General features: G+C 39.2%; 1 protein-coding gene across 1 annotated transcript; it reads right to left on the bottom strand.

Annotated features, from left to right (window-relative positions):
- Positions 1-6,734: 6,734 nt before the first annotated feature.
- LOC119736734 (tyrosine-protein kinase receptor Tie-2-like) lies at positions 6,735-20,673 on the bottom strand. Its single transcript, XM_038210747.1, has 20 exons — positions 20,640-20,673; positions 19,721-19,783; positions 18,546-18,632; positions 17,359-17,583; positions 16,540-16,815; positions 16,137-16,427; positions 13,454-13,653; positions 13,079-13,148; positions 12,837-12,943; positions 12,354-12,558; positions 11,417-11,577; positions 10,637-10,865; positions 10,019-10,126; positions 9,160-9,344; positions 8,781-8,894; positions 8,443-8,513; positions 7,712-7,752; positions 7,504-7,600; positions 7,091-7,196; positions 6,735-6,840 (listed from the first exon to the last, which is right to left on the bottom strand). Exons 1-20 carry the CDS (start codon positions 20,671-20,673, stop codon positions 6,778-6,780), a joined length of 2,733 nt encoding a protein of 910 aa, XP_038066675.1. The 3' UTR covers positions 6,735-6,777.
- Between the last annotated feature and the right edge of the window lie 3,416 nt (positions 20,674-24,089).

Genomic DNA, 24,089 nt, shown 5'->3' with positions numbered 1-24,089 from the left:
AAATGCTTGTCACTCCGAACCCGAGTCCATAAATAAGCCCCACCGACTCATCTCAAGAATCTAGGCCTGCAATATTTACCGAAGGCTTTGACACATGGGCGTAGCGAGGAGGGGGCAAGGGGGGCACTTCCCCCCCCCCCCTGGAAAAGCAAAAAAAAAAAAAAAAAGGAGGAAGAAGAAGAAAAAAAAGAGAAAAAAGAAAAGAAAAAGAGGCGCGAAGACAAAGTGGTGTAAATTTAATGAGTTGGGGGGGGGCAACATGTCCCTGCCCCCCTCTAGAAAATATCCTGGCGACGCCCATGCTTTGACATGATGTTTGAGTGAAAAGTGAAAACAATTTCTTACCACGTTTGTTGTAAAGCCGTCCTTCACTCTTCAAAGGATGTTGTGTTAACACTTCAGACAAAAACTTGAGTTCGGCAATCACAAGATGATATGATTCAAAGTACGACACTAGCTCTGCGCGCATCGCGTTAACACGCATAACCATACCGATTGTCGCTACGGAAACCCCGACCAGAATTGACGGATTCACGGTCAGAAGACCGTAAGTGGATCAGTTTTTTATTCGTCTGTTGTGTATTCTCAACCCAGTTTACATACAAAGGATATTTTCTTGAAGATTTTATTTCATTTATTCCGACAACGTTCATGTGGCATAACACTGGTTCAACTTACTCTCAAAAATATCTAAAAAGTACAAATTTTCTCGATCGTCTGCTCGCGATTCGTCTGCTTGTGCTTCTACTTCAACGCCATGTTGCAAATTAACCTCTGTCCCATACTCGTTTGACTCCACTACGCTTTCCGGTGGGAAGCATACGTGCGGCGCGCTCTCCGTGCAGACCATGGCAACGAGGTTGGCTGCACGCATTAAAAGAGACTGGTACCCAAAAACTATGCATTGTTAAACAAGTCTCGTGAGAGGGGTACTGGACAGATTTATTTCCTGATCTTTTACGTTGGATTTTTAAAACAATTTTGCATAAAAACAACACTTTCGCCGGGTTAATTTTCTTCCACCGTCCTGATTCTAAATAAGAAAAAATCACGAATCGTATACAAACAAGAAATTAAGGGGAGGAAATTGTGTAGGGTTAAACTTTTTTAAAGCGATTTTGGCATTCTGGATCCCGGACTATAATGGTCATTCTGCATGTGAGGACGAGCAAAGTCTTAGTAGCGCGCCCTCCCATGACGCGTTGCAGCCAGTTCCCAAGAGCTACTGACAATATTCGGTTGCCCCACTAATGATCACCATTTATCATTTGCCACAATATTTTTTTTTAGAAAAACTAGATTCGCAGGGCAACTTTCAGCCGCGTTCAGTATGTACCCGTCCGTGTGATGGGAGAATTTTCGTATGACCTAGTCTTTCTTCAACTCTTTCAGCTCGACTTGCAGTTTCGGTTTGACATGAACGCTGCACCTACGTGACAATTTATGTGGGGCCGAGTATCTGGCTTGAGTTGTAGGAGAGGGCGCGTCTAAGTCATCGAAGGTATCAAACTGCGTTGGGAGATGGTCCTTCAGTACTTGTATGTCTCTCACCGGAGTGTTAGGGTTAGCTCTTTGGTTCTTGTGGGGAGTACCCATACATTCTCGCATACATCCAGGTATTTTGAGCAAGTGGGCGTGTGTGTCTCTGAACCAGTGGATTTAAATCTATCCATTAGAGTGCAAAGATATTATGAGGTCTCCAAATGTAATCTCCAAGTACCCCTAAACGAAGTCACTTCTTCAACATGAGTCAAAATTAACTGCCCGCTTTCATAAAATTTAGAGGGCGCTATTCATTTGACACGTAAAACGTTCCGACAGAGGGCAATATTACTTCTAAAAGACAACCATTCGCGCACAATGAAAACTTTGACAAAAATACATCAACCTTATTTTATAACCGATGAAGTGAATTTGTGATGGGAGAATTTTTTCCCTCACTTAACACTTTATTCGTTATGCCATTTCAATGCATCATCGGCTTGCTTTTTAAAATAAAACCTCCATCGTCAATACTGCGTATTCAGCTTTGGATGTGGGGGGGGGGGGGGGGGCAGGTTGCTCGATCCCAAGTTGCTCGATCGCGAAGCGGGCGACAGGCGGCAGAGCCCCCCCCCCCCCCCCCCCCGGCACAGTGGGCGAGGTGAAGCCGCGTTTATAAATAATCTGGTAAATATTTCTAACGTGCCCACGTTCAAGTTTTCACCGCATTTATTTTCTTTTTCCTAACCTTTGATTCAACGAATTGTTCCGGATGGTTAAGCTTGAAGTATTGTAAAGGCCATTGTATTTGTGTCTCAGTGCCATTTTGTCCAAATTGCTTTAGAACCTTCTCTAACATTCAAACAAAGTGGCGATATGTACATAGTACATGCACATTTGGCATACTACACATACACCAAAATTAAATTTATTTATTTCCGGGTAGTAATTTTGACATATGAAGTTGTATATTTACCTGTGTGAAGAATGGCACAAATCCACAAAAACACCGGGAGTAGGAGAAGATATTTTGGAGATGAACCCATCTTATCTTTTGTTTAACGAAAATATGTCTTCTGGACGTCAATTCACTAACCAGATCACAACTCGAAACCCAAAAGTCGCCATGTTCCGCGCAGAACAGAAAGTAAACTGGTTTCCTTCACAGACAAAATACATGCGCAGTTGCGAGTAAGCCAAGCGTGTAAAGGTAACGTGCAGATTGAACTTGCGGTTGGAGATTAGATATTCACGTAGACGTGAATGCGTTATAGAAAGTACAAAGGCATCATAACAAAACCATGAATATGAAATGAGTTCATATTTGAGTCAACCATATCCAGCGGGGCTGTGTGGCAAAGCAAACACTGGCCCACAATTCGCTTCCTTGTCTGAAAGTCGCTCATATAATAGATAACATTCGTGTCGTCCGAGTTCTTATTAGGAACAGGAACATAGTGCACTGTTTAAGGAAATAAAACTCAGACGCTGCAGTGCCCTAGTCACTGCAGTAATCGACTAGGCTATATTATTACATTTGCATTTTAAAGAAATTCAGCGCTCCTCATCAACTCAAAATAGAACCTTTCATATGTGATACCGGCAGAGGTAAAAAAAAACCTTTGACAAACATTTAAAAAGTTTCTTTAAAACGTATGTGGTGCAGTCAATTCTTGATCCATTTCGAGCCAATTGGTGAAATTATTGTATTATTAGTTTTAATAATTATACTAATGTTTATAATAGAAACGTAAAGAGGGAAAAGTTTACTTTTAGAAAGTTCACCTTTAAGTTTAAATACCAGACATACATCAAAGAACATGTCAGGCGGGACCTTTCTCCCTAGAAAACCATTTAGTAAGTTATGTGTGCTGAGTTACATTTCAGCGACACCTGATCAGGACTTGCAAAACAAGTCTGTGCAAAGTGGAGATTTAGTTGTGTGAGGTCATTGAAAGAACGGGTTTACTTAAAGGGAAAATACAACATTTGCAAACTTAAAAAAAAAAAACTACCAAATCATTTTGAAATACCTTGCTGGACTGTTAATGAATGACAGTGTAAAGCATCCTGTAAAATCATGGCACCTTGGTATACTGTCATTTTCAAGAAAAGTGGTATTTTTGAAACTCGCTATAACGTGCGTGAAGCCTTGCGAATCATTCTCAAAGAATGAACGAAATAAAATTGTAAAACATTGAAACATTTCTAGAAATTTTTGCCCTAATTAACAGCTGATAAGTACATAAAAAAAAGATTGTCAGTAATTGAACATTACGATTCCATGTTTTTGTATCATTTAGTCTTGAACCCAAAACTTCAAAAAAGTCAGTATAACTATATTTGCTATATATTTCCAACCCCCCAATTCCATCCATTTCTAAAAATTACAGCAAAAGCAAATGATGTATATTCCCTTTAAACTTTTCAACAGTGAGATTTAACTTGTACGTGATACATGCTTCATTCAGTTATCATGTGGATATGTTGACAGAAAAATCGGGCCTTGCACGGGTTGGGTATTGATTGCATAGTGAAAGTGTACAGAAGCTCACACAACCATGTGTTTATTAAGGTCCCGTACATATAAAATCGGGTTGTAAGAAACATTTACAATGCCAGGGAATTCCCCGTTCCGTCCCCCACTGAGTAGGCTTACGTCATTGCTTCTATTTTCGGCATCCATTGTAGTGGGTATGCAGCATTTCTCGGTATGCATAAATGCCCATATATTTTCTACACATTTGTTTCCTGTTCGCAATGTAGCTCGAATGGTAGTCTTGGTTCAAGCGGTGAGATTGCAAGGGTGCTGTTAGGCTTCGAGGTCATCGCCTTCATAAAAGCCACCATTGACTGATAGTGCTTGTGTACAGGACGTGTGCACAAAATTGTCTCAAATTAGCTCAAAAGAAAGTAAAGGTCATTGACATTCTGCAGTGGCGATGAGCAAAGTCTCATAGATGTGCGCCCTCACATGACACGTATCAACCAGTTGCGAGCTACAGGCAATATTCGGTTGCCCCACGAATGATCGGCGCTTATCATTTGCCACAAAATCTTTTGAAGCAAAAAAAGAAACGTGAGGGCAACTTTCAGCCACGTTCAGTACCCGTACATTCTCGTATATCCGGTATTTTGAGCAAGTGGACGTGTGTGACTCTGAACCGGTGGATTTAAATCTATCCATTAGAGCGCAAAGATATTTTGAGGTCATCAAATGTAATTTCCAATTACCCCTAAACGAAGTCACTATACTTCAACTTCCAAATAAACTGCCCATAGCTTTCATAATAGAGGACGCTATTCATTTGACACGTAAAACGTTCCGACAGAGGGCGATATTACTTCAAACAAGACAACCATTCGCGCACAATGAAAACTCTGACAAAAATACATCAAACTTATTTATAACCGATGAAATGAATTTGTGATGGGAGAATTTCTTTCCCTCACTTTACTCTTTATTCGTTACGCCATTCCAGTGCATCATCGGCTTGCTTTTTGAAAGAATAAAATATCCATACTCGTCAATAGCGTATCCAGCTTTGGATGTCGGGGGGGGGGGGGGGGGGGGGGGGGCAACCGCACATCCGCGCCGAAATGTAGACATAGTTTTTTTCTTCCGACACTTGGCCTCCGTAAAATCAAAAAAAAAACGGGGGGGGGGGCGGGGCGGGCGCTAGTACACCTTCTAAATGGGGGCGCTCTTCACAAACAGACCATTATTATGCATACTGCAAATTATATACCCATTTTCACGGCGCATTGTAATGGTTTTTGAGCTGGTTTTATTTTTTTGGGATTGACGTCTATAACCATTTATTGAAATAATTGCTGAACTTAAAAAAATGTAAAAAAAAAATCCTCCAGGGGCAAAGTGCCCCCTCTGGTCACCCCTTTTGGATACGCCACTGATACTCGTTAAATTGACGGTGGCAAAACTGTGTTAAGGCTAGCAATCAGAATGTTTGAATTTATGTTATCAATGACAAATAATTAAGCCATGTACTAAAAAATAAATGCTGTAGTTTTAAAAACTTGATCTTACACTGCCACTTAAGGGGGCTCTTAACCCCCGTTTGTATGGTCAGTCATGATTTTTCAAAAAAGGCGTCAAACTATAGGGAACAATAAAGGAATTAGATAGAATACTAAATTAAATATGACGACATAACACAGTCTTTAATGTCACAGAGCAAAGACCGATCAATCTGAACAATTACGATTCTCAAAAACCTCATGATCTTTTGGACTACAAATATTTGCGAAGATTGAGAATGTTGAAATTACATTTATACAACTATGGACAATAAATTTCGAAAATTCGCTATTAAACGTGCGTTAAGCCTTGAGAATCTTTTTGAAAAAAAAAGAAAAATTTGAAAACATTGAAACATTTCAAGAAATTTTGTTTAATAACAGCTGATTAGTAGATAAAAAGATTGTCAGTAATTGAACATTACGATTTTTTTTTTTTATCATCTAGTCTTAATGTTAATCTGAGTAGATAATGTTGATGACACATCATTTGACAATAACAATAAGTAAAACTGCATTGGGCCACACAAATATGCCACTGATCTGCTGTCTTCAATACGATATCAACAAACTTATACAAAGAAGAAACAAGCTTGACTAATGTGTCCAAAATATTTTGCAAGTTTTTGTTTTGACAAAAACTCTATCAGTACCAACAGCTACCTAAGGAGTAGATTATTCAGTATTACATTCATATTGAAAATAACAAAATGGTTTGTACATACACCATTGTTAATCAAAGTAGATAATGTTGATATCACTTTATTTTACAATACAAAATATCCCCGCGTTACACAAAAAGTTGAATAGTTCAGGCGTCAACTACACACAGAACATCGGTATTTCATGGTAAGTCCTCGCTATACAATGCAACTGTTGATTTAATGGCAATAATTTAGAAGTGAATTATACACAATACATCGGTACGTCCTCGCTATACAATATTACATTCTAACCAGCCTACTACGATTTTTAACATAATGTAAATGCTTACTCTAAACCGAGTTGTAAATTTGATAATAAATGTAAGTTTAGTAAGTCTTGTTCCAAATATATAAGAGGCTAAATCCTGAATGAATTAAGGTCCACTGAGTACAAGGACATAAGATGATTAAAATATTCTACTTGACATTGTTACCAAATAAAAGTCTGCGTTAATGCTAACACTCAAATCCGACACTTGAAAACAATCGGGAAAAATGCTGAACCACTTTCGAAGATGATGCATTACAGCGTATCAAAAGATATTGACGTCATCTAGTTGTCATCAAACTCATGCTTGATGATAAAGTTCTCGTAGACAGTCGGTGACAAGACAACCTTCAAAAAATCAAAAATATTGCATTGCCTTACTGTTCAAAGTAATGAACGAAACAAAATCTGTATATTAAAGAAAACACGGTTCACTTTAATGTTCTGAGAGAAATAGCCAAACAAATACATAATTATTGCCATTTGCATCTGTCGTACATTTCGGTAAAAGAAGATATCCAATGTATCTAATATTTATGACATCCGTAACCTGAAAAGTGTTCATGAAATTTGATTTTCAAGTCGGCATGATGCTTACATTTTCATACGATTTAGAGTTCATTTTCTCGAGAGTTTCGTAGAGTACTTTGAAGGTTGGACGCTTACTTGGCACCTCCTGCCAGCACTTCAACATCAGATTATAACTGAATCAATACAAATACAAAGAAAACTAAAATGAAAGTCCCAGTGAGAGTCTAAATCAACACCTGTCACAGTTACTCAAGTAGGTCTGAACGTCTAATACCTGCGTCATCGCTGCCCACAGAAAACTTCTGAAAATCGTCTGTTCACTTGAAATTGTTGCCTTTTTGTTTTACAATTAATTCTTACTTATCATTATCAGAACAATAGTTATTGCAAGGTTTATGTTCGAATAGTTCAGTGAATATTGGTGAATCGAAATCGAAATCTGTATTTATACTGCTAAAGGAGAGTGGAGTTTTTCCTTACATTTCATCAGCGCAGTTGTCCGGCTTGGGCATGCGGTATCCATCGAGCAATCTCTCGGCCAGTGACTTGCGTTCAATACCAGGGTACGGAGTGGATCCTAAGAGCAATGATCCACTAATAGTTGTAAATTGGATTAATAAGTACCATGTTGTTAGCATTAGCAGCAATTTTACGACAGTACAGAGTTATCCCAGCTTACACAACTTACCGTATGTTGCTATCTCCCACAGCAAGATGCCAAACGACCACCTAAAATATTAACAGAGGACGAACAGATGATTCGCAAAATTAATATGAAAATGGGAATACTTTAGCAAGACGATTGAATTGTTTTCCCTAGGATAGAAAATTGAGGTAAACAATGAAAATCATTGATTTTAAACTCATATTCAACTAGAAAACTTCCGCCAAGGCAAAATTTGATCGATTTGTACTTGTAGCAAGGGCCCCCTTTAAACGTTGTTACATGCAAATCCGCCCAATTTTTAGTTATCTTGTTAACAGACACACGAAAAAACTGACCAACCAACAAACAAAGCTATATCCGATGAAAACATAACCTCCTTGGCAGCGGTATAATTATATAGAGTTCATATGCTTTTTGCTTTGTATTTTTTAAGACAAATGAACAAAAGGCTTGTAGCCCATATTTGTGCACGGCAAAGCACAAATGCAACTTTTGTTAAATACTATGTTTCAAAAGTAAGTAACATTGAGAGAATCAAATTCTGTGACAAAATTATGTTACATTAAAATCAAACGAACAAAATGCACAAATTACAAATGATGGACTGTACCTTTAACAGCAATACGACAGAAACTCATTTTTGCTTGACTTATTTTGGACAAATTAACAAATTACTTGAAGCTTTTGTGTGTGTTCTAAAATAACTGCGTGAGATTTTAATTCTGTGACGAAAGTATATTGCTTTTGCTTACACATCACTCTTGGACTTGTAGACACGACGCGTCAAAGATTCGATGGCCAACCAGCGAACGGGAATCCTTGTCTACAATCAAAAGAACATATATTTTAACTCTGTTCATGATATGAGGTGCCATATGTAAACTGAAAGAATTTCACCCGAATGTATGATCGGTAAACATCGTCTTTTTTGGATACTTGATTGACACCGAACAACACCGATAATTTTGTGTGTTTAATTCTTTAGATGTTTTGTTACAGTGTTCACTAAAATTAAGTTATTTCTCTGGTATGATTAGTCATTATCATTTAACGTAGCCCCTTAAAGATGATTCTACATTCCGTACATTACCGAGGATTTCTGAACGTAGATGTCCTCCCCTCGTGAAAGGCCGAAATCAGACACTTTGGCGGTCAGGTCGTCGGCCAGAAGTATGTTCCTTGCAGCCAAGTCACGGTGGATAATCTATAAAAAGGACAAGTATTTCAATCGACCACTTGCAATTATCTAACAATTAGGTGACCTCCAGAACATTTACTGCAAGCCTCAAGCAAACATACACCTGTCACTACACTAGCCTATGGAAAAGGGCATTTTCCCTAGGAATTTCGTAGAGATAGAATGGCATATGACGATTCTGAAAGTGATCAGAATCACGACAGAGCTGTGGTATTCAAACTAACACACACAAAAGATGGAATAATTTAAAATGAAGGAATATAGACTTTACCCCTGTCTTGGACAGATGATCCATTCCCTTGGCAACGTCTGTGCCAAATTTCAACAAGTTTGAAGAAGTCACCGGAGATGCTCCGTCAGTTGAGTGGCCAGCTCCTTTCTGCATCGGGCGAATGCTTCTCAGATAATCACGAAGATTGCCATTGGGAAGAAACTCCAGCGCCACATACAGAATGCCTTTGATAAGAAAAATAATTACAAGGGGTTTTTATTTTGAAAAAAACATCGCTTCATGATGTGATACTGCGTTAGGTTATCAAACTTGAGATTGACATAAGTCCGGTTGGCCAATTCACTTTGCCCTTTTACCTAAAAGTATGTCCACGTGTCTATTTCGTAACAGTTCCTATTAACGTTTAAGCTATATCGAAGCTAGATTAACTAGGATTACTTGTCGTTTCTCAAACTATTTAGCTCACCTTGCAATAAATTACAAGACAATGGTTTTGAACTTGCCCTGCTTCATTCTGTGATTCTACATAGGGTAACCCAAATTCAGATTGACAAAAGTCTGGTCGGCCAATATACTTACGCTTTCCACCTAAAAGTATGTCCTCTTGTCTGATTTCAAGCAGTAAAAAATGTTTGATTGGTTGTGTTCTTAACGTTTAAGCCCTATTGATGTTATAGAGTAACCGGTATTATTTGTTTTTAATCAAAATAAATTATGCAATTTGAACTTTAAAAGGTAAAATTTCCGTTGATAACATTAATGTTAGAGATATTTTATTCCAGTAGCTTTACTTGCTCAATTCTGACCTTGCCAAATGCCCAGTCTTAAATTGTGGAAAGTATTTACAAAATGTCAAACATTGGGTTGTCTTTTGGTATAGAAATCATGATTAGTTTACCTTCATAAAAACATGCGCCAAGGAGACGCACAATGTTCGGATGTGGTTTTATTCCCACCATCGTTTGCAACTCCGCCTTGAAATCCACAGCAGCATCAGAGGTGTTGTCTGTATCTAGAAAAGAAAAAAAAACAGTCCTAAAATGTTTGAATATTTTGCAGTTACATCTTTTTGTAATTCTACTTATTTATATGAGTGTGGAAAGGACTGTAGATATTTCAAGACCAAGTAAACTACCAAGTAAACTGCAAAGTCAAATCGTCAATACTTGATTGATGAACAACGCAAGGTTTGCCAAGCTGGAAACTAAAGCCTTGAGTTAGGACATTATCTGAACTTCAGTCAGTTGTTCACTTAGTCTGTGGTTGCATAACGCACACAGTTGTATGCTATTGTTTCAACATGGCTATTCCTTGAAGCCTCATCATGCATCTGTTCATAGCCCCTTCATCGTTGTTGCAGGGTGACTTGTTCCATCTCTGATGGGATCATTATGTGACATGCAGTGAGTCACTGAGTGAGTCAGTCGGTGAGTACACCAGGAAGTAAGAGAGCACATGAATGGCCCGCTGAGACCAGCAATTATGATGTGTTTATCCTAATCATGAGTACAGTTACCTTTGAGAGTTTTGATGGCTGCTTCGGTGACTCGGCCTCTGATCCTCACGCCTCCTGCCCGTACCTCGCCAAAGTTACCCTTTCCAAGAATCTCATCATCGATGATCATATTCTCCCATTTGATTTCCAGTTTCCGCGCCCAGGAGGGAAGCCCAACATCTTCGTATATCTCGCCGTCAGGGTTGGCAGCACTTGGTGAGTCACTTTCGTGGGTTGTAGATTTGGCACCCTTTGGGAATAACGAAAACAATGCAATGCAATCCCGTGACGCTTCAAAATCAATATTAGTTTAAGGGTCTGCTGACAATGGACCGATCCAGTAAGCTCCTCCCACTGCGCACGTGGGCAAATTAACACTCGCTCCTCTCCAATGCCACACTGCATTTCCCTGCCGCGCGCATCATACGCGCGTGCACGCATGTCGGACGTTTGTGCACGCATGTCGGACATAAATCACGGCTGTGATTGGTCAGAATACCATGGGGCGTTGCTTACTGGATCGGTCCATTGTCGACTTAAATGGTGACAACGATTGAAAGTGAGTAAAACACCTGTTATGAATTAACTTAGCTTAAGTGATCAAAACAAAATTTGTATTAGGTAGAAGAGTATTTGGTTAGCGTTAGTTTCTTGTGAACTGTACCCATCAAGTTTGAGAGCATGAACTCATGCAATAATCAGTCACTATTTTGTGCCTGTAACAGATTAACAGCTCATAACTAGAACAAAAATCATATGAAAAACGTAGTGGCAAATCGCATGTCTTTAGAAGTCACTTACCAGTTCCATAGCTGTGGGCACTAGATAACTATTTGTGGCATTTTGGCGAGTTTGTCTTTTCCACACCACACACCCGATGACAATCATTAGGACCAAGACGAAAACTATCGCACCAAGCACGGCAGCAGCAATGACGGCGGCACTAGCTGATGGCATTTGCACTGAGAACAAAATGTCATACAGGGTGAGTCCAAAAGATAGTGCCGGAATGAGAACAAATCATTTCTCAAATGTGTGGCTCGCACATTTAATAAAAAAAACCATGCATAAGTATATGTAATTGACCAGTAACTGTGACAATCTCACGTAACTCGCATACCACATTCCCAACTTATGTCTATTTTAATAAACACTGTCATTTAGCTGTCCATCGCTGATCATTTACTGTTCTACGCACTGATAAATACCCTTTAAATATAATGAAATACGGACGTGTTCATATCTCCTTGATTGAACGAAAATTTGCCCAGGACAACGGACAAAACAATCTTTTCCAAAGGGGAAATAATCTGCCTTTGTTTTTTCAATGTAAGTAGAAGTTTCAGTCAGTTCTCAAGACCCACAGAGAAACCAGTCAGTGTTTTTAAATATTTTGTACGGCAGTTTTCAGTTTATCGTCGACTGATATTCATAAACTGTGACACAGACATCATACCTGATTGTGGCTTTGTGTACACCTGTCGATTCCTATGAGGTCCAGTCAACTTTCGTTCTTAGCCGATGTATCTTTCTCTTTGACAGGAAATTGAAATCTAACTAACCTTTCTGTAATGTACTACATAGGCCCAACAAGACAATCTTCACTGTAGTCGCCAAACGGTATACATTTCCAAACGGATTTAAACCCCGCTTTCATGAAGTCGTCTTGATTATCGGACGTATTGCACAGGTTTAATACGTATTGACAATCATATCATGTACTTGAAAATACGTGTACCTGTCATCGGCTTTGTGTAAACCTCCAGCATTCGGTGTTCATTTCCTGTAAACATTTCATTCTTCGCCAGCACCCTAAACTCGTATTTAGTAACAGGTTCCAGGTTGGTTATTGTGAAGGGTGAATGCTGAGCATCATTGGTTTTGTATGTGTCCTCTGCTGTGAAGTCTGGTTGATAAGGCCTCTCCAAGATACGGTACTCCACCTAACAAAAGGGAATTGAAAACTATAGATTGAGAGCTTGATTTCTTTATAATCCCTTTATTTATGGATGCTGGTTTAACAAAAGGGAGAAGGACCTTTAATACTATATCTAGATGTCGCGGTGTAATACACAAAATGCTCACAACCTCGACGTCAGGATACAATTTCGAAAGGGTACACTAATCTATTTCTAATATTTATCCATGATTGCCTAGTATATTCACCATTCAGTGATCTTCCATAGGGCCCTGACATTGATAAAAAAATGAAATAACATACTATGTAACCAGTGATGACTCCTCCAGGTTGCAGGGGTGGGATCCAGGATAAAGTTATTGACGTCTCTGTCCTCACTGTGACATTTAGATCCTGAACAGGTCCAGGAACTAAAGAAAAAAGATCACATAATGGTGATATCTTTTATATGATGAGCACATATTTTATAGAATACCAAGCGACCATGGAAACTACTTGTTAATTTGTTATGAATACAATGGGAAAAATTGTTTACGATTGTCTACCTCCGATTGATGTCATTGCTTCGGTAGGGTCACTCCAAGGGCCGGGACCAGGAAACGTCACAGCTCGCACCTGCGAAAATTTGTGTTAAAACCCTACAATTTTATTTTAGGTTCAAAACATCACACAGAATTGTTTAAAATTACTTGAATTCTGGAAGTTATGTTTTGTTCATTTCGAAATAGATCGCAAATAATGTATGTGAACATTAACATTCCTATTATTGATTGTGTCAAGATGTAGTTAACTGATGGATATTAAAGAAGCTGCGGGAAAGACCTTAGTTCCTCTCTGGAGAATCATCGTGTATAATAACGATAGATGAGTCAGAATAAAAGAGAGTGAATACATGTAAAGACCTGAAATTGGTATGTTACACTGGTTGCAAGTCCCGTGACACGATGCATGAGCGCCACTACATTGGTGTCAGTCAGCATGTTTCCCATGTCTCCACTCCTCCAGTAGCGAACATTGTAGTGTGTGATGCGTCCATTCGGTGGATCTGGTTCGCTCCAGCCCAGACTGACAGACATGTAATCTATCGACAGGATGCGAACATCTAAAGGAACTGTGGGCGCTGTTGAATTAAATAAGACAATTTCTGATTTACTATGTGTTTATGCTTAAGTCATTAGACTTCCTTTGTACACCCTAGCGTTTACACGATCAATCCAAGGTCGAACTCAATTCGGGGTACGAAAATAGTTGAGGTTTGAAAAGAATTATTGAAGATCTAATGCACAAGAAAAAATAACTTAAACACAAACGAAAAAGTTAGTTCACCGGCTTGCAGTGTTGTTGCATCGATTTGTACACTCCAAGGGCCAGCACCAGGAAACGTCACAGCTTGCACCTGAAAACAATAGAGAACAATTTGTCAAACTCTATCATTAATTGCAGTTCCGATCTTTTAAACAAATAAAATAAAATGACCTGTGCTTCTAAAGCCATCGCCATAAGCCAAATAATTACAATCATCAATGAAACTGTTCCTTGTATGTTTGTGTTGGAAAGATGTAAGTTTCGACCAGGAGATGTATAATGGGGATAGTGTATTTCATTTGAAAAACAAAATAAATAAACACCTGAACTTGGTATGTTACAAAGGCTGCAAGGCCCATGATACGATGCGTCAGTCCCATCACATTGGAGTCAGTCTGCATGGTCCCCATGTCCCCACTCCTCCAGTAGCGAACATTGTAGTGCGTGATGCGTCCATTCGGTGGATCTGGTTCACTCCAGCCCAGACTGACAGACCTGTCATCTGTCGACTCTAAGCGAACATCTAATGGAACTGTGGGCGCTGTTGAATTGAACAAGACAATTTCTGATTTACTATGTGTTTATGCTTAAGTCATTAGACTTACTTTGTACACCCTAGCGTTTACACGATCAATCCGAGGTCGAACTCAATTCGGGGTACGAAAATAGTTGAGGTTGGAAAAGAATTATTGAAGATCTAATGCACAAGAAAAAATAACTTAAACACAAACGAAAAAGTTAGTTCACCGGCTTGCAGTGTTGTTGCATCGATTTGTACACTCCAAGGGCCAGCACCAGCAGACGTCACAGCTTGCACCTGAAAACAATACAGAACAATTTGTCAAACTCTATCATTAATTGCAGTTCCGATCTTTCAGACAAATAAAATAAAATGACCTGTGCTTCTAAAGCCATCGCCATAAGCCAAATAATTACAATCATTAATGAAACTGTTCCTTGTATGTTTGTGTTGGAAAGATGTAAGTTTCGACCAGGAGATGTATGATGGGGATAGTGCATTTCATTTAAAATACAAAATGAATAAAGACCTGAACTTTGTATGTTACAAAGGCTTCAAGGCCCATGATACGATGCGTCAGCCCCATCACATTGGAGTCAGTCTGCGTGGTTGCCATGTCCCCACTCCTCCAGTAGCGAACATTGTAGTGCGTGATGCGTCCATTCGGTGGATCTGGTTCACTCCAGCCCAGACTGACAGACATGTCATCTGTCGACTCTATGCGAACATCTAAAGGAACTGTGGGCGCTGTTGAATTGAACATCGAGACAATAACCTTATTTACTGGGCCTATGCGTTTAGATTTACTTTGCACACCTTAGCGTTTACACGATCAATCGGAAGTCTACATCAATTTGGGGGTACAAAAAGAGTTTGGATTGGAAAAGAAATATAGAAGTTCTGATGCAAAAGAAAAAAAAAACTTAGATGAAAACGAAAGAGTTAGTTCACCAGCTTGCATTGTTGTTACGTCGATTTGTACACTCCAAGGGCCAGCACCAGCAGACGTCACAGCTTGCACCTGAAAACAATAGGGAACAATTTGTCAAACTCTTTTATTAATTGCAATTCCAATCTTTCTGACAAAAAAAATAAAATGACCTGTGCTTCAAAAGCCATCGCCATAAGCCAAATAATTACAATCATCAATGAAACTGTTCCTTGTATGTTTGTGTTGGAAAGATGTAAGTTTCGACCAGGAGACGTATAATGGGGATAGTGTTTTTCATTTGAAAAACAAAATAAATAAACACCTGAACTTGGTATGTTACAAAGGCTGCAAGGCCCATGACACGATACATCAGCCCCATCACATTGGAGTCAGTCTGCATGGTCCCCATGTCCCCACTCCTCCAGTAGCGAACATTGTAGTGCGTGATGCGTCCATTCGGTGGATCTGGTTCACTCCAACCAAGACTGACAGACACGTCATCTGTCGACTGGATTTGAATATTGAGGGGAACTGTGGGCGCTGTTGAAATTGAACACCAAAAGGAATATTTGATTTGTTCTTGCAACTGATATATAAATATCGGCACCGTGCACTAAGAAACAATTAACCAATAATGAGTGCTTATTGGAATTAAACTTCCGTGGTTTAAAGAAATTTCCTTTATTCCCGGCGTTTTTGTCTGTTTTGCTCAAGGGATTATTTGTGTAAAGAATCCATAAACAACTGCAAGACAACCGCACCCAAATTAGAATCAAACCCAATTAAGAAGGAGAAGATGGAGATAGGGGATTGAGTTTTAGGAAGAACAACAGGAAACATAGATTACCTGCTTCTTGTGTTGTTGATGTTACAACCACACTGTACGGTCCAGTCCCATCATTAGTCCTTGCAGCAACTTGAAAACTGTAAGAAGTATAGGGAGTAAGTCCATCTATTGTAACTGAGAGGCCTGCTGTAGTCTGGCCAGTCATTGGTGCAGCTCCACTTGTACTAAGCCTATAGTCGTATCCTGTGATGGCACCGCCTCGGCTTCCACATGCTGGGAGGCTCCAGGAGAAAGCTATGCTGCGTTGGGCTTGAGACCCAGGTGTCACAGAAGTGGGTGGGCCAGTCGGTGCTGTAATATCAAATAAGTACCAGAGGGTTAGAGATATTGCATTTGGATGAAGACAATAAGTTACAACATACAAGCCAAAAGACTGAAGACGGTAAAACCTATAGTGCCATACCTGATGATGCGGTTGTGACGATTACTGTTTTTATTGGTCCGTATGCACCGTATACATGAGCCTTGACTCGCACAGTGTACCCGGAGTTTGGCATCAGACTGTTTATAGTTGTCATGTTTCTCTTACACATATTGCAGGGACTGCTGTACGATGGTGAACTGATGTTTACACAGTTATCCCTGTTGGTCAGGGCATACTGCACGCTGTAATTATCAGCACAGGGCACTGTAGACCAGTTGACTGTCATACCAGTAGCATCGACATTTGTTGGCATTACTATGGAAAGAAGAGTTAAACATGGATATTAGGTAGCTGACTGTCAAACTAACCCACAACAGTTGTTAGCATTATTACGGCAAAACATGTACGTGGTTATTATATAAGAGTATATAAAATTTCCTGTGAAAATCATTGACCAGCCAAATAATATACATGTATTATTATGAAAGTGTATAGGACTATTTAAGCCAGGTAGTTGCGGAAGAAGGCACACTCATTTAATTCGTTGCATGTTTTTAGGCCAGCCATCTTTGCTGATTCTATTCGTGGGAACGATATCAAAATATCTGCATTAGCTACCAATTAGAATCTCGATGGAAACGCGACCAAATAAAAACCTTTATATGATTGCCAATCTGCATATTATTGGACTCACCTGTTACCAACCTCTTTTCGAACGAAAATAAAATATTTCTTTTTGTGACCGTAAGACTTGGTTTGTCAATGAACTGTTTGTTATATCACCAGCATGGCAGAGATGCAAATGTTGTGTCATCTGCCATCATGATTCGGAATGTGAAGATTAAGGTTTATTGTTACTTCTTGTAATGACGTCTTCTGTGCTGATCCTGACTTCAGCCATATGAAGGCAATTCCCTGACAGTTCCACACTAACGTATCGAGCAGAGATGGCCGGATTCGATGTGAAATCAATCACTGCTCCGTTAGTTGCCTGGGTACGTGTGACTGCATCTCCTATCTGTGTGTTCTGGGAGTGAACTTGACTCAAACCAGCACGAACTACAGCACTTGTCAGTCGCCAACCTGCAAAAAAAAGATCATCAGTATGCTGGTTCTTGTTAGACTTACTCTTTTTGATTGATAATCTGGGCTGTTTGCGATGCATTAAATTAACAAAGTTAACTGACTGTTTCAATAATTACTGTTTTCCTGAATGTCAAATTCAAGTTACACGCAGCTGCAAAACGTCAACTGGCTGCCGGAGGCTTTGTTTTAGTGCATGCATATATGTGATGATTTAATCCGACTTAAAATTAAATTATGCATTTTATTAAAGCAAATTGCGTCTGTAAATGTGGTTAAATATTTATAATAATAATCTATTGCACAAGTGCGTTCCATTATTTCTTGTTATACATTGCATTTTTGAATATAACTTTCACTTGATGGGAACGAAACCTTTCGCATTCATGTTTCTATTTCATAACACATTTATGTATTCGGAAATCGTTTAAACTACAGTTATCTTTGAAGTTTGTGTTTTTATTGAATATGGGTTAGTATGACCACTTGTGCATTCAACGAATTAACATAAAAACACATGTTGAGAATGGCTGTTAAATGCAGACGAGTATTAAGCACTGCAAAATTACCGTTGTAGCTTTAATTATTCTGCCCTCAATGGGGAGCCAACAATTAAGGTTTTTTTTGCATTGATGTGTTGGAGAAAAAAATCCTTTCTGACTGAAGAACACGAATAATGTATAAGTCAAATCATAATTCTAGACTAATGGAGGACTCCATGCTGTGAAGATTCGGCTTTTCGTATTTCTTTGCTTTAGTTTAAGGTAATATACTAACGAATAAGGTCAATCATTTTGAGGTGATATGTTTTTTTTTTCTTTCCCAATATCACCAGATTGCAGTAACTTGATGAAACAGCTTTCCTTATACTACACAACTGGTTCTTAAACGAATGCCGACCGAAGGGAATATTCTTCAAATCCACTGTATTGCTTGCTACTGCACCCCGATCATAGACTTACCCTGATAATTTCTGTTGACTATAGTGATGCTTGTCAAGCAGTACGCAGCCTCCAGGTCAACTCTCCACCATTGGTCTCCGCGGCACTCTGGCAACAATTGAATTCATAAACAAAGATAGTAATGAAGTAACGCTTCCTCAAAAAAAGTTGCATCTTTTATGTGAACATGGATTTTTTATTAAATTTATGGTTTAGCATGCCTAAAATGTGGATACAAGCTAGGCGAAATATCAGATGCTATTATTTGAAACGATCTCAACATTTAGACAGATTTGCATGAGACGAATGATACGATTGACTTCTTCATATGTCAGGTATGTGCACAAGGTTGAACTTCACATGTTCTTCTCATGTCCAGGCGCGGATCCGCGGGGGGGGGGGGTAAAAAACCCCAGCTCTGTCCAAAAAAAAATACCATAGAAGTTCATGAAAACAAATGCTACCCCCCCCCCCCCCTGCTCTGACACCCAACATTATATTCTGGTAATAATGTCCGCCTTTGCACAAAATACGGACAGAGCCAGCTTGGTTTATAGGCCCTATGTACACTATTCTGTGATATAGTATTAATAATCGTCGGATTTGAACAGCGCCCCCATTGAAAATATGGCACGAGCCACCTCCATCCCCGCCCCTCCACCCCCACCTTTGATTATCGGAGTCCAAGTGTCTGGAGAAAAAACCTGTCTAGATTTCGGATTTTTTTGCCGATGAACCCCCCCCCTCCTGCGAAAATTCCTGTATCCGCCCCTGATGTTTTGCTATTCATGCGATTCAAACGCGTCTTATATCAGACAAGGTCGTTGGTTCGAGTTTAATTTACTGTCTACCGTAATGTTCAAGTTTTTCTACAGTAAATCATAAGAAGGCCTGTAACAAAGAAATAATACTATAGACGCCTTCTCATGATACACATGTTTAATCTACTACGTCGCCTTAAAAATAGTTGAATTATTTCAGTGGATCGGAATCGCAATAAATCCTACTTCGATCAATTCAAAATATTTAAATTATGTGGCACGATTTCAAATCGTTGCCTTCAAGGGTTTGATGTACGGGCCTGATATATACGTGTATATTTTTTGGAAAATTTGGAAAATACATATGAGTGTGTGAAAATGTTGCGGTATCTCCGTCTAATGCTCTGTCTGCAATTAGATTTAGACGGAGATCACTAGCATAGTAATCGCTACTCTGTGTGGCCGGCTTGCCTCGCAGATCCAAATCAACGGATAAAGCTACAATCAAACAATAAAACAAAAACACGGACATTTTATTTAATACAAAGATAAAGAGTATTCCTCGATAATTCATTAGTTTTATGATTCCGGAACATGAGAGTTTGGCAAAACCCATGGAAAAGGCAGGATGGAAAATTAGGTTTAAAAAGTCCAACCGTTTCCTCGACACTTTCCACCGCATGTTTACAAGTGCAAACAAAAATAGCACTGTTTTACAGTGGCGTAGCCACCGGGGGGGGGGGGGGGGGGGAGAGGTTGCGTGGGGGCGATAGCCGCCCCCCCCCCCATGAAATCTTGTCGCCCGCTACTGAGATTTTGAGTTTCGAAAACAATTATCATTGATCTACATGACGCCCCCCCCATGAAATGTTCCATCCCCCCAGCACCCCCACTGAAAAATTCCTGGCTACGCAACTGCTGTTTTACTATCAAAACTGTTAAACTAAAAAAGGGGGAAACGAATGTAAAAATACAGCAAACTTTGCAGTGTAAAATATGTTCAATTTATTATTTTTATTGTATGTTGAGGCGAGTATAACATGATTAAAAAAAAAGAGTGCAACCCTGTTTTATATTAATGATTTGATTCACGCCGGGAAAAGCAGGATTTTTTTTCTAAGTAAATTTAATTTTGTCGTACTTATGATTCGAAAGATTGTTTCAAATGATTCAGCCAAACAATTGTGAGGAACATGATATCGGTTGTGTTTATATTTTGCCTGAGTTGGCAAAGACCTTTCTTTTACATAATTCAATCAAAGTCGCGATTTGCATGTACTATATAGATTGGTGCGATATACATCAAGACACATTTATTTATATCATTTTCGGGTTGTAAATGTAGTATATTTACCTGTGTGGAAAATGGTACAAGCCCACAACAACATTGGGACTAGCAGACGACATTTTGCCGATGAACCCATGGTGTCATATGTACAGCAACAATATTTTGTTTTTATACTAATTGGGAAAATGGATCGCAAGTCGAAACGCGAAAGTCGTCATGTTCCATGCAGAATAGAGAGAAAACTGGTTTCCTTCACAAACGTCACATACGAAATACATGCGCAGTCGTGAATATGTAAAGGCGTGTAAAGGTCACGTGTAGATTGAACTTGTGGGAGAACAACTATTCATTTAGACGTGAATGCTGTCTGAAATGAAACCGTGAATATGAAATGAGTTCATTTTTGAGTCAACCATATCAAGAGGGGCTGCATGTGTGCCAAACCACACACTGGCCTAGAATTCACTTCCTCGTTGAATAATTGATAGTCGCGTATAATATCAATAATCTTCATACTATCTGACTTTTATTTCCTTAAGGAACGGGAACAGTAACAAAAAACTAACAATAATTATAGAACTCAGAATTGAACTTTTCATAGGAATTAACGATATATACCAGGAAAAAAAGACAAACTGAATATTTAGACAGCTTTTTAATATTTATCAAAAGTGAGCCAATGGGGAAAGAAAATTATTATGGGTTTTACTGAAAATTCTAGCTTTTAAAATCTAAACAGAAAGATTGACGGTTGTTTAGGAATTTTCAAATTAAAAGACAAGAATTACCTCGAGGAATATGTGAGTGTGTGTGTGTGTCTGGGAGGGTTAGTCTGGGTGAGCTTGTCTTACATACACAGTGTGGACTTCCGAACAAAAGACGTCCACATAATGTAGGTAGCAGCGACGAAGTGTGGACTTGCCCACGTCCACACAGTGTTTCCCCATTTCTGGAAAACAGGTTTAGAGGCATTTTTGGGTTAGGTTTATCCGTAGCAGAATGAAGAGAAACACTAAAGGGAATCATTGAAAAAAAATTGGGTTGTAAGAGTTTTCACAGTTTGAGAAAAATGAGTTTTCCACTGGTGTTCCTTAACTACACGAAAAGAAAGGAAAGTCCACACTAGGTATGTGAAACAAGTCTGTGTGTGTGGGTGGGTTGTGTCTGGGTGTGTGTGTGTGGGGGGGGGGGTTCGGAAAACCAAATTAAATTTAAAACTTCTGTATCATCTGCTGAACATCCACATTTCTGCGAAACTTGATCAGGTCGTGCATGAAAAGTCTGTGCTCGGTAAAGATGGATATTTCTGCTTGAGTTGTGTGTTGTCCTCGTAATGAACGGGTTTGCTTGAATTTACGAACAGTGAGATTTAACTTGTGCATGACATTTGCTGCATTCAGTTATCGTGGGGAAATGTTGACACAAAAATCAGGTCGAATTTATTTCCTTCCAGATGCAGGGCTTGCGTGTGGTTAGTATCATTGGTTAGAGGCTGTACACTTTATAAGGCCAAAAAAAAAAAAAAAAAAAAAAATCTCCGGTTTCTGGTATGCGCGCGCGTCGCCGTAGCCATGCGCGTCGGCAAAATGAAAGTTTTTTTTTCAATGAAAAATGATGTTTCATAACCGCCAAACTCACTGGTTTGACTGGAATCCTGCTACTGCACAATTTTAACGTGTTTTTAGATGGGGTTATGATCGAGAATAAGCTTTATGTGGCCTCTCTGGTCTCCCATAATATTTGCACTTAGTTTAATCGGGCACCATTTGCAGTCATCAGCCGACATTTGAAGCAAATAAAACAGGGAAAAAAAAGCCGCGTCGCCGCATCACTTTTTGGGCAAGCTCCATACCAGAAACCGGAGCCTAAAGCACACGTCACTCAATTCCAGTCTATTGTCCCAACCCGTTCTTATACAGAGCAGTCACAATGCCGGGGAATTCCCCTTTCAGTCCCACACTCGGTACGCAAAAGTCTCGGGGTCATCATAGACGTTTTCAGTCTATACTTGTAATAGCGGTACACGTCATTTTTTTCGGCACGTAGGCTACATGTTGAAATATCCAGATTTGTTTTTACAGATTTGTTTCCTGGTCGTGATGTAGCTCGAATGGTAGTCCTGGTTCAAGCGGTGAGCTTTCACATGGGTGACGGTTGGGTTCCGAAGTCATTGCCCTAGCAAAGGCCTCTTTTTCGTACGTTCGGGTCGCGTGTGCATATGTCTTTGCCGACCATTGGACACGTGCCGCCCAAAAAGTGTCTCATTAGACTTCAAAAGAAAGTAAAGGTCATTGACAGAGAGCTGTTGGGGTGAGCAAAGTCTCAATTTGTGCGCCCTCACATGACAAGTTCCAACCAGCTCTCACAAGCTATAGGCTATATTCGGTTGCACCCACTGCTGATAACCGCTCTCTGTTTTCACAAAATCTTTTAAAGGAAAAGTATACTTCGTAGTGCCGTTTTTACGGTCGGTGCCCGTACATTCTCGTATACACAGGTAGTTTGCGCGTGGTGTGTGACCCTTGCGTCGGTAAAACAAAATCTACCTAATAAGAACGCATACATTATGAGGTCACAAACATATAATCTCCCATTTCCCCTAAAAGAAGTCATCACTTTAACACGGGTCCAAAATAACCGCCCGAAGCTTTCATAAAAATTAAGAGGGCGCTATTTATTGGACACGCAAACCTACAACTTTGCGATAGAGGGCGACGTTACTTCCAACAAGAACACAGTTTGCACATACTGGAACCGTTGACAAAAATACATCAAAATTAATGACCGATGGAATGAATTTGTGATTGGAGAAATTCATTCCTTCCCTAAACCCATTACTCTTGCGTTATGCCATTCATATTCATCAACGGATGGTGTGCGATTTATTCACAGTATAAAGTCCATGGTTGTGAAATTTACGGAAGCAAAACTGTTGGCATTCAGATTTTTTTTAATTTGTTATCAACTACAAATAATGAAGCCGTGTACGCAAATTGATCTCACACTGTCACTGAACGTAAGGGGCTATTTTCCACTTTTTTGGGGGGTCAATCATTTGTTTTTCGGAACAAAAAGCGTCGAATATAGAACAATTCAAAGGATTTCAACATAATCAACATAACGACATGTCGTTGTCTCATAACAAAGACTAACCAATCTGAAAAAAAAAATACGATTCTTATAAAAACGCTGACCCTTTGAAATAAACATATTTGTGAAGATTGAGAATGTTGAGATTACATTTAAACAGCTGTCGTAAGTTCCTATTTTGAAAATAAGTTGTAATATCCTTCCTAATCTCTCTGACAGAATTAACGAAATAACCTTTGAAAAAAAATATATTTCAGAACTTTTTATCGGCTAAATATCAGTGATCGAAAATTACACTATAATGTTTAGGTATTATTTAGTTTTAAAAACGTTAATCTGAGTAGGTAATGTTGATAACATCATTTGACAATAAAACGTATTAAGCATACAAGCATTCCACTAATCCTAGATGCATATTTTTTTCTG

The sequence above is a fragment of the Patiria miniata genome, unplaced genomic scaffold (assembly GCF_015706575.1).
Source record: "Patiria miniata isolate m_02_andy unplaced genomic scaffold, ASM1570657v1 HiC_scaffold_3, whole genome shotgun sequence".
NCBI classification, from domain to species: domain Eukaryota; kingdom Metazoa; phylum Echinodermata; class Asteroidea; order Valvatida; family Asterinidae; genus Patiria; species Patiria miniata.
Note: the sequence above shows the minus strand (reverse complement) of the source record. Positions and strands in the feature narration are given on the sequence as shown.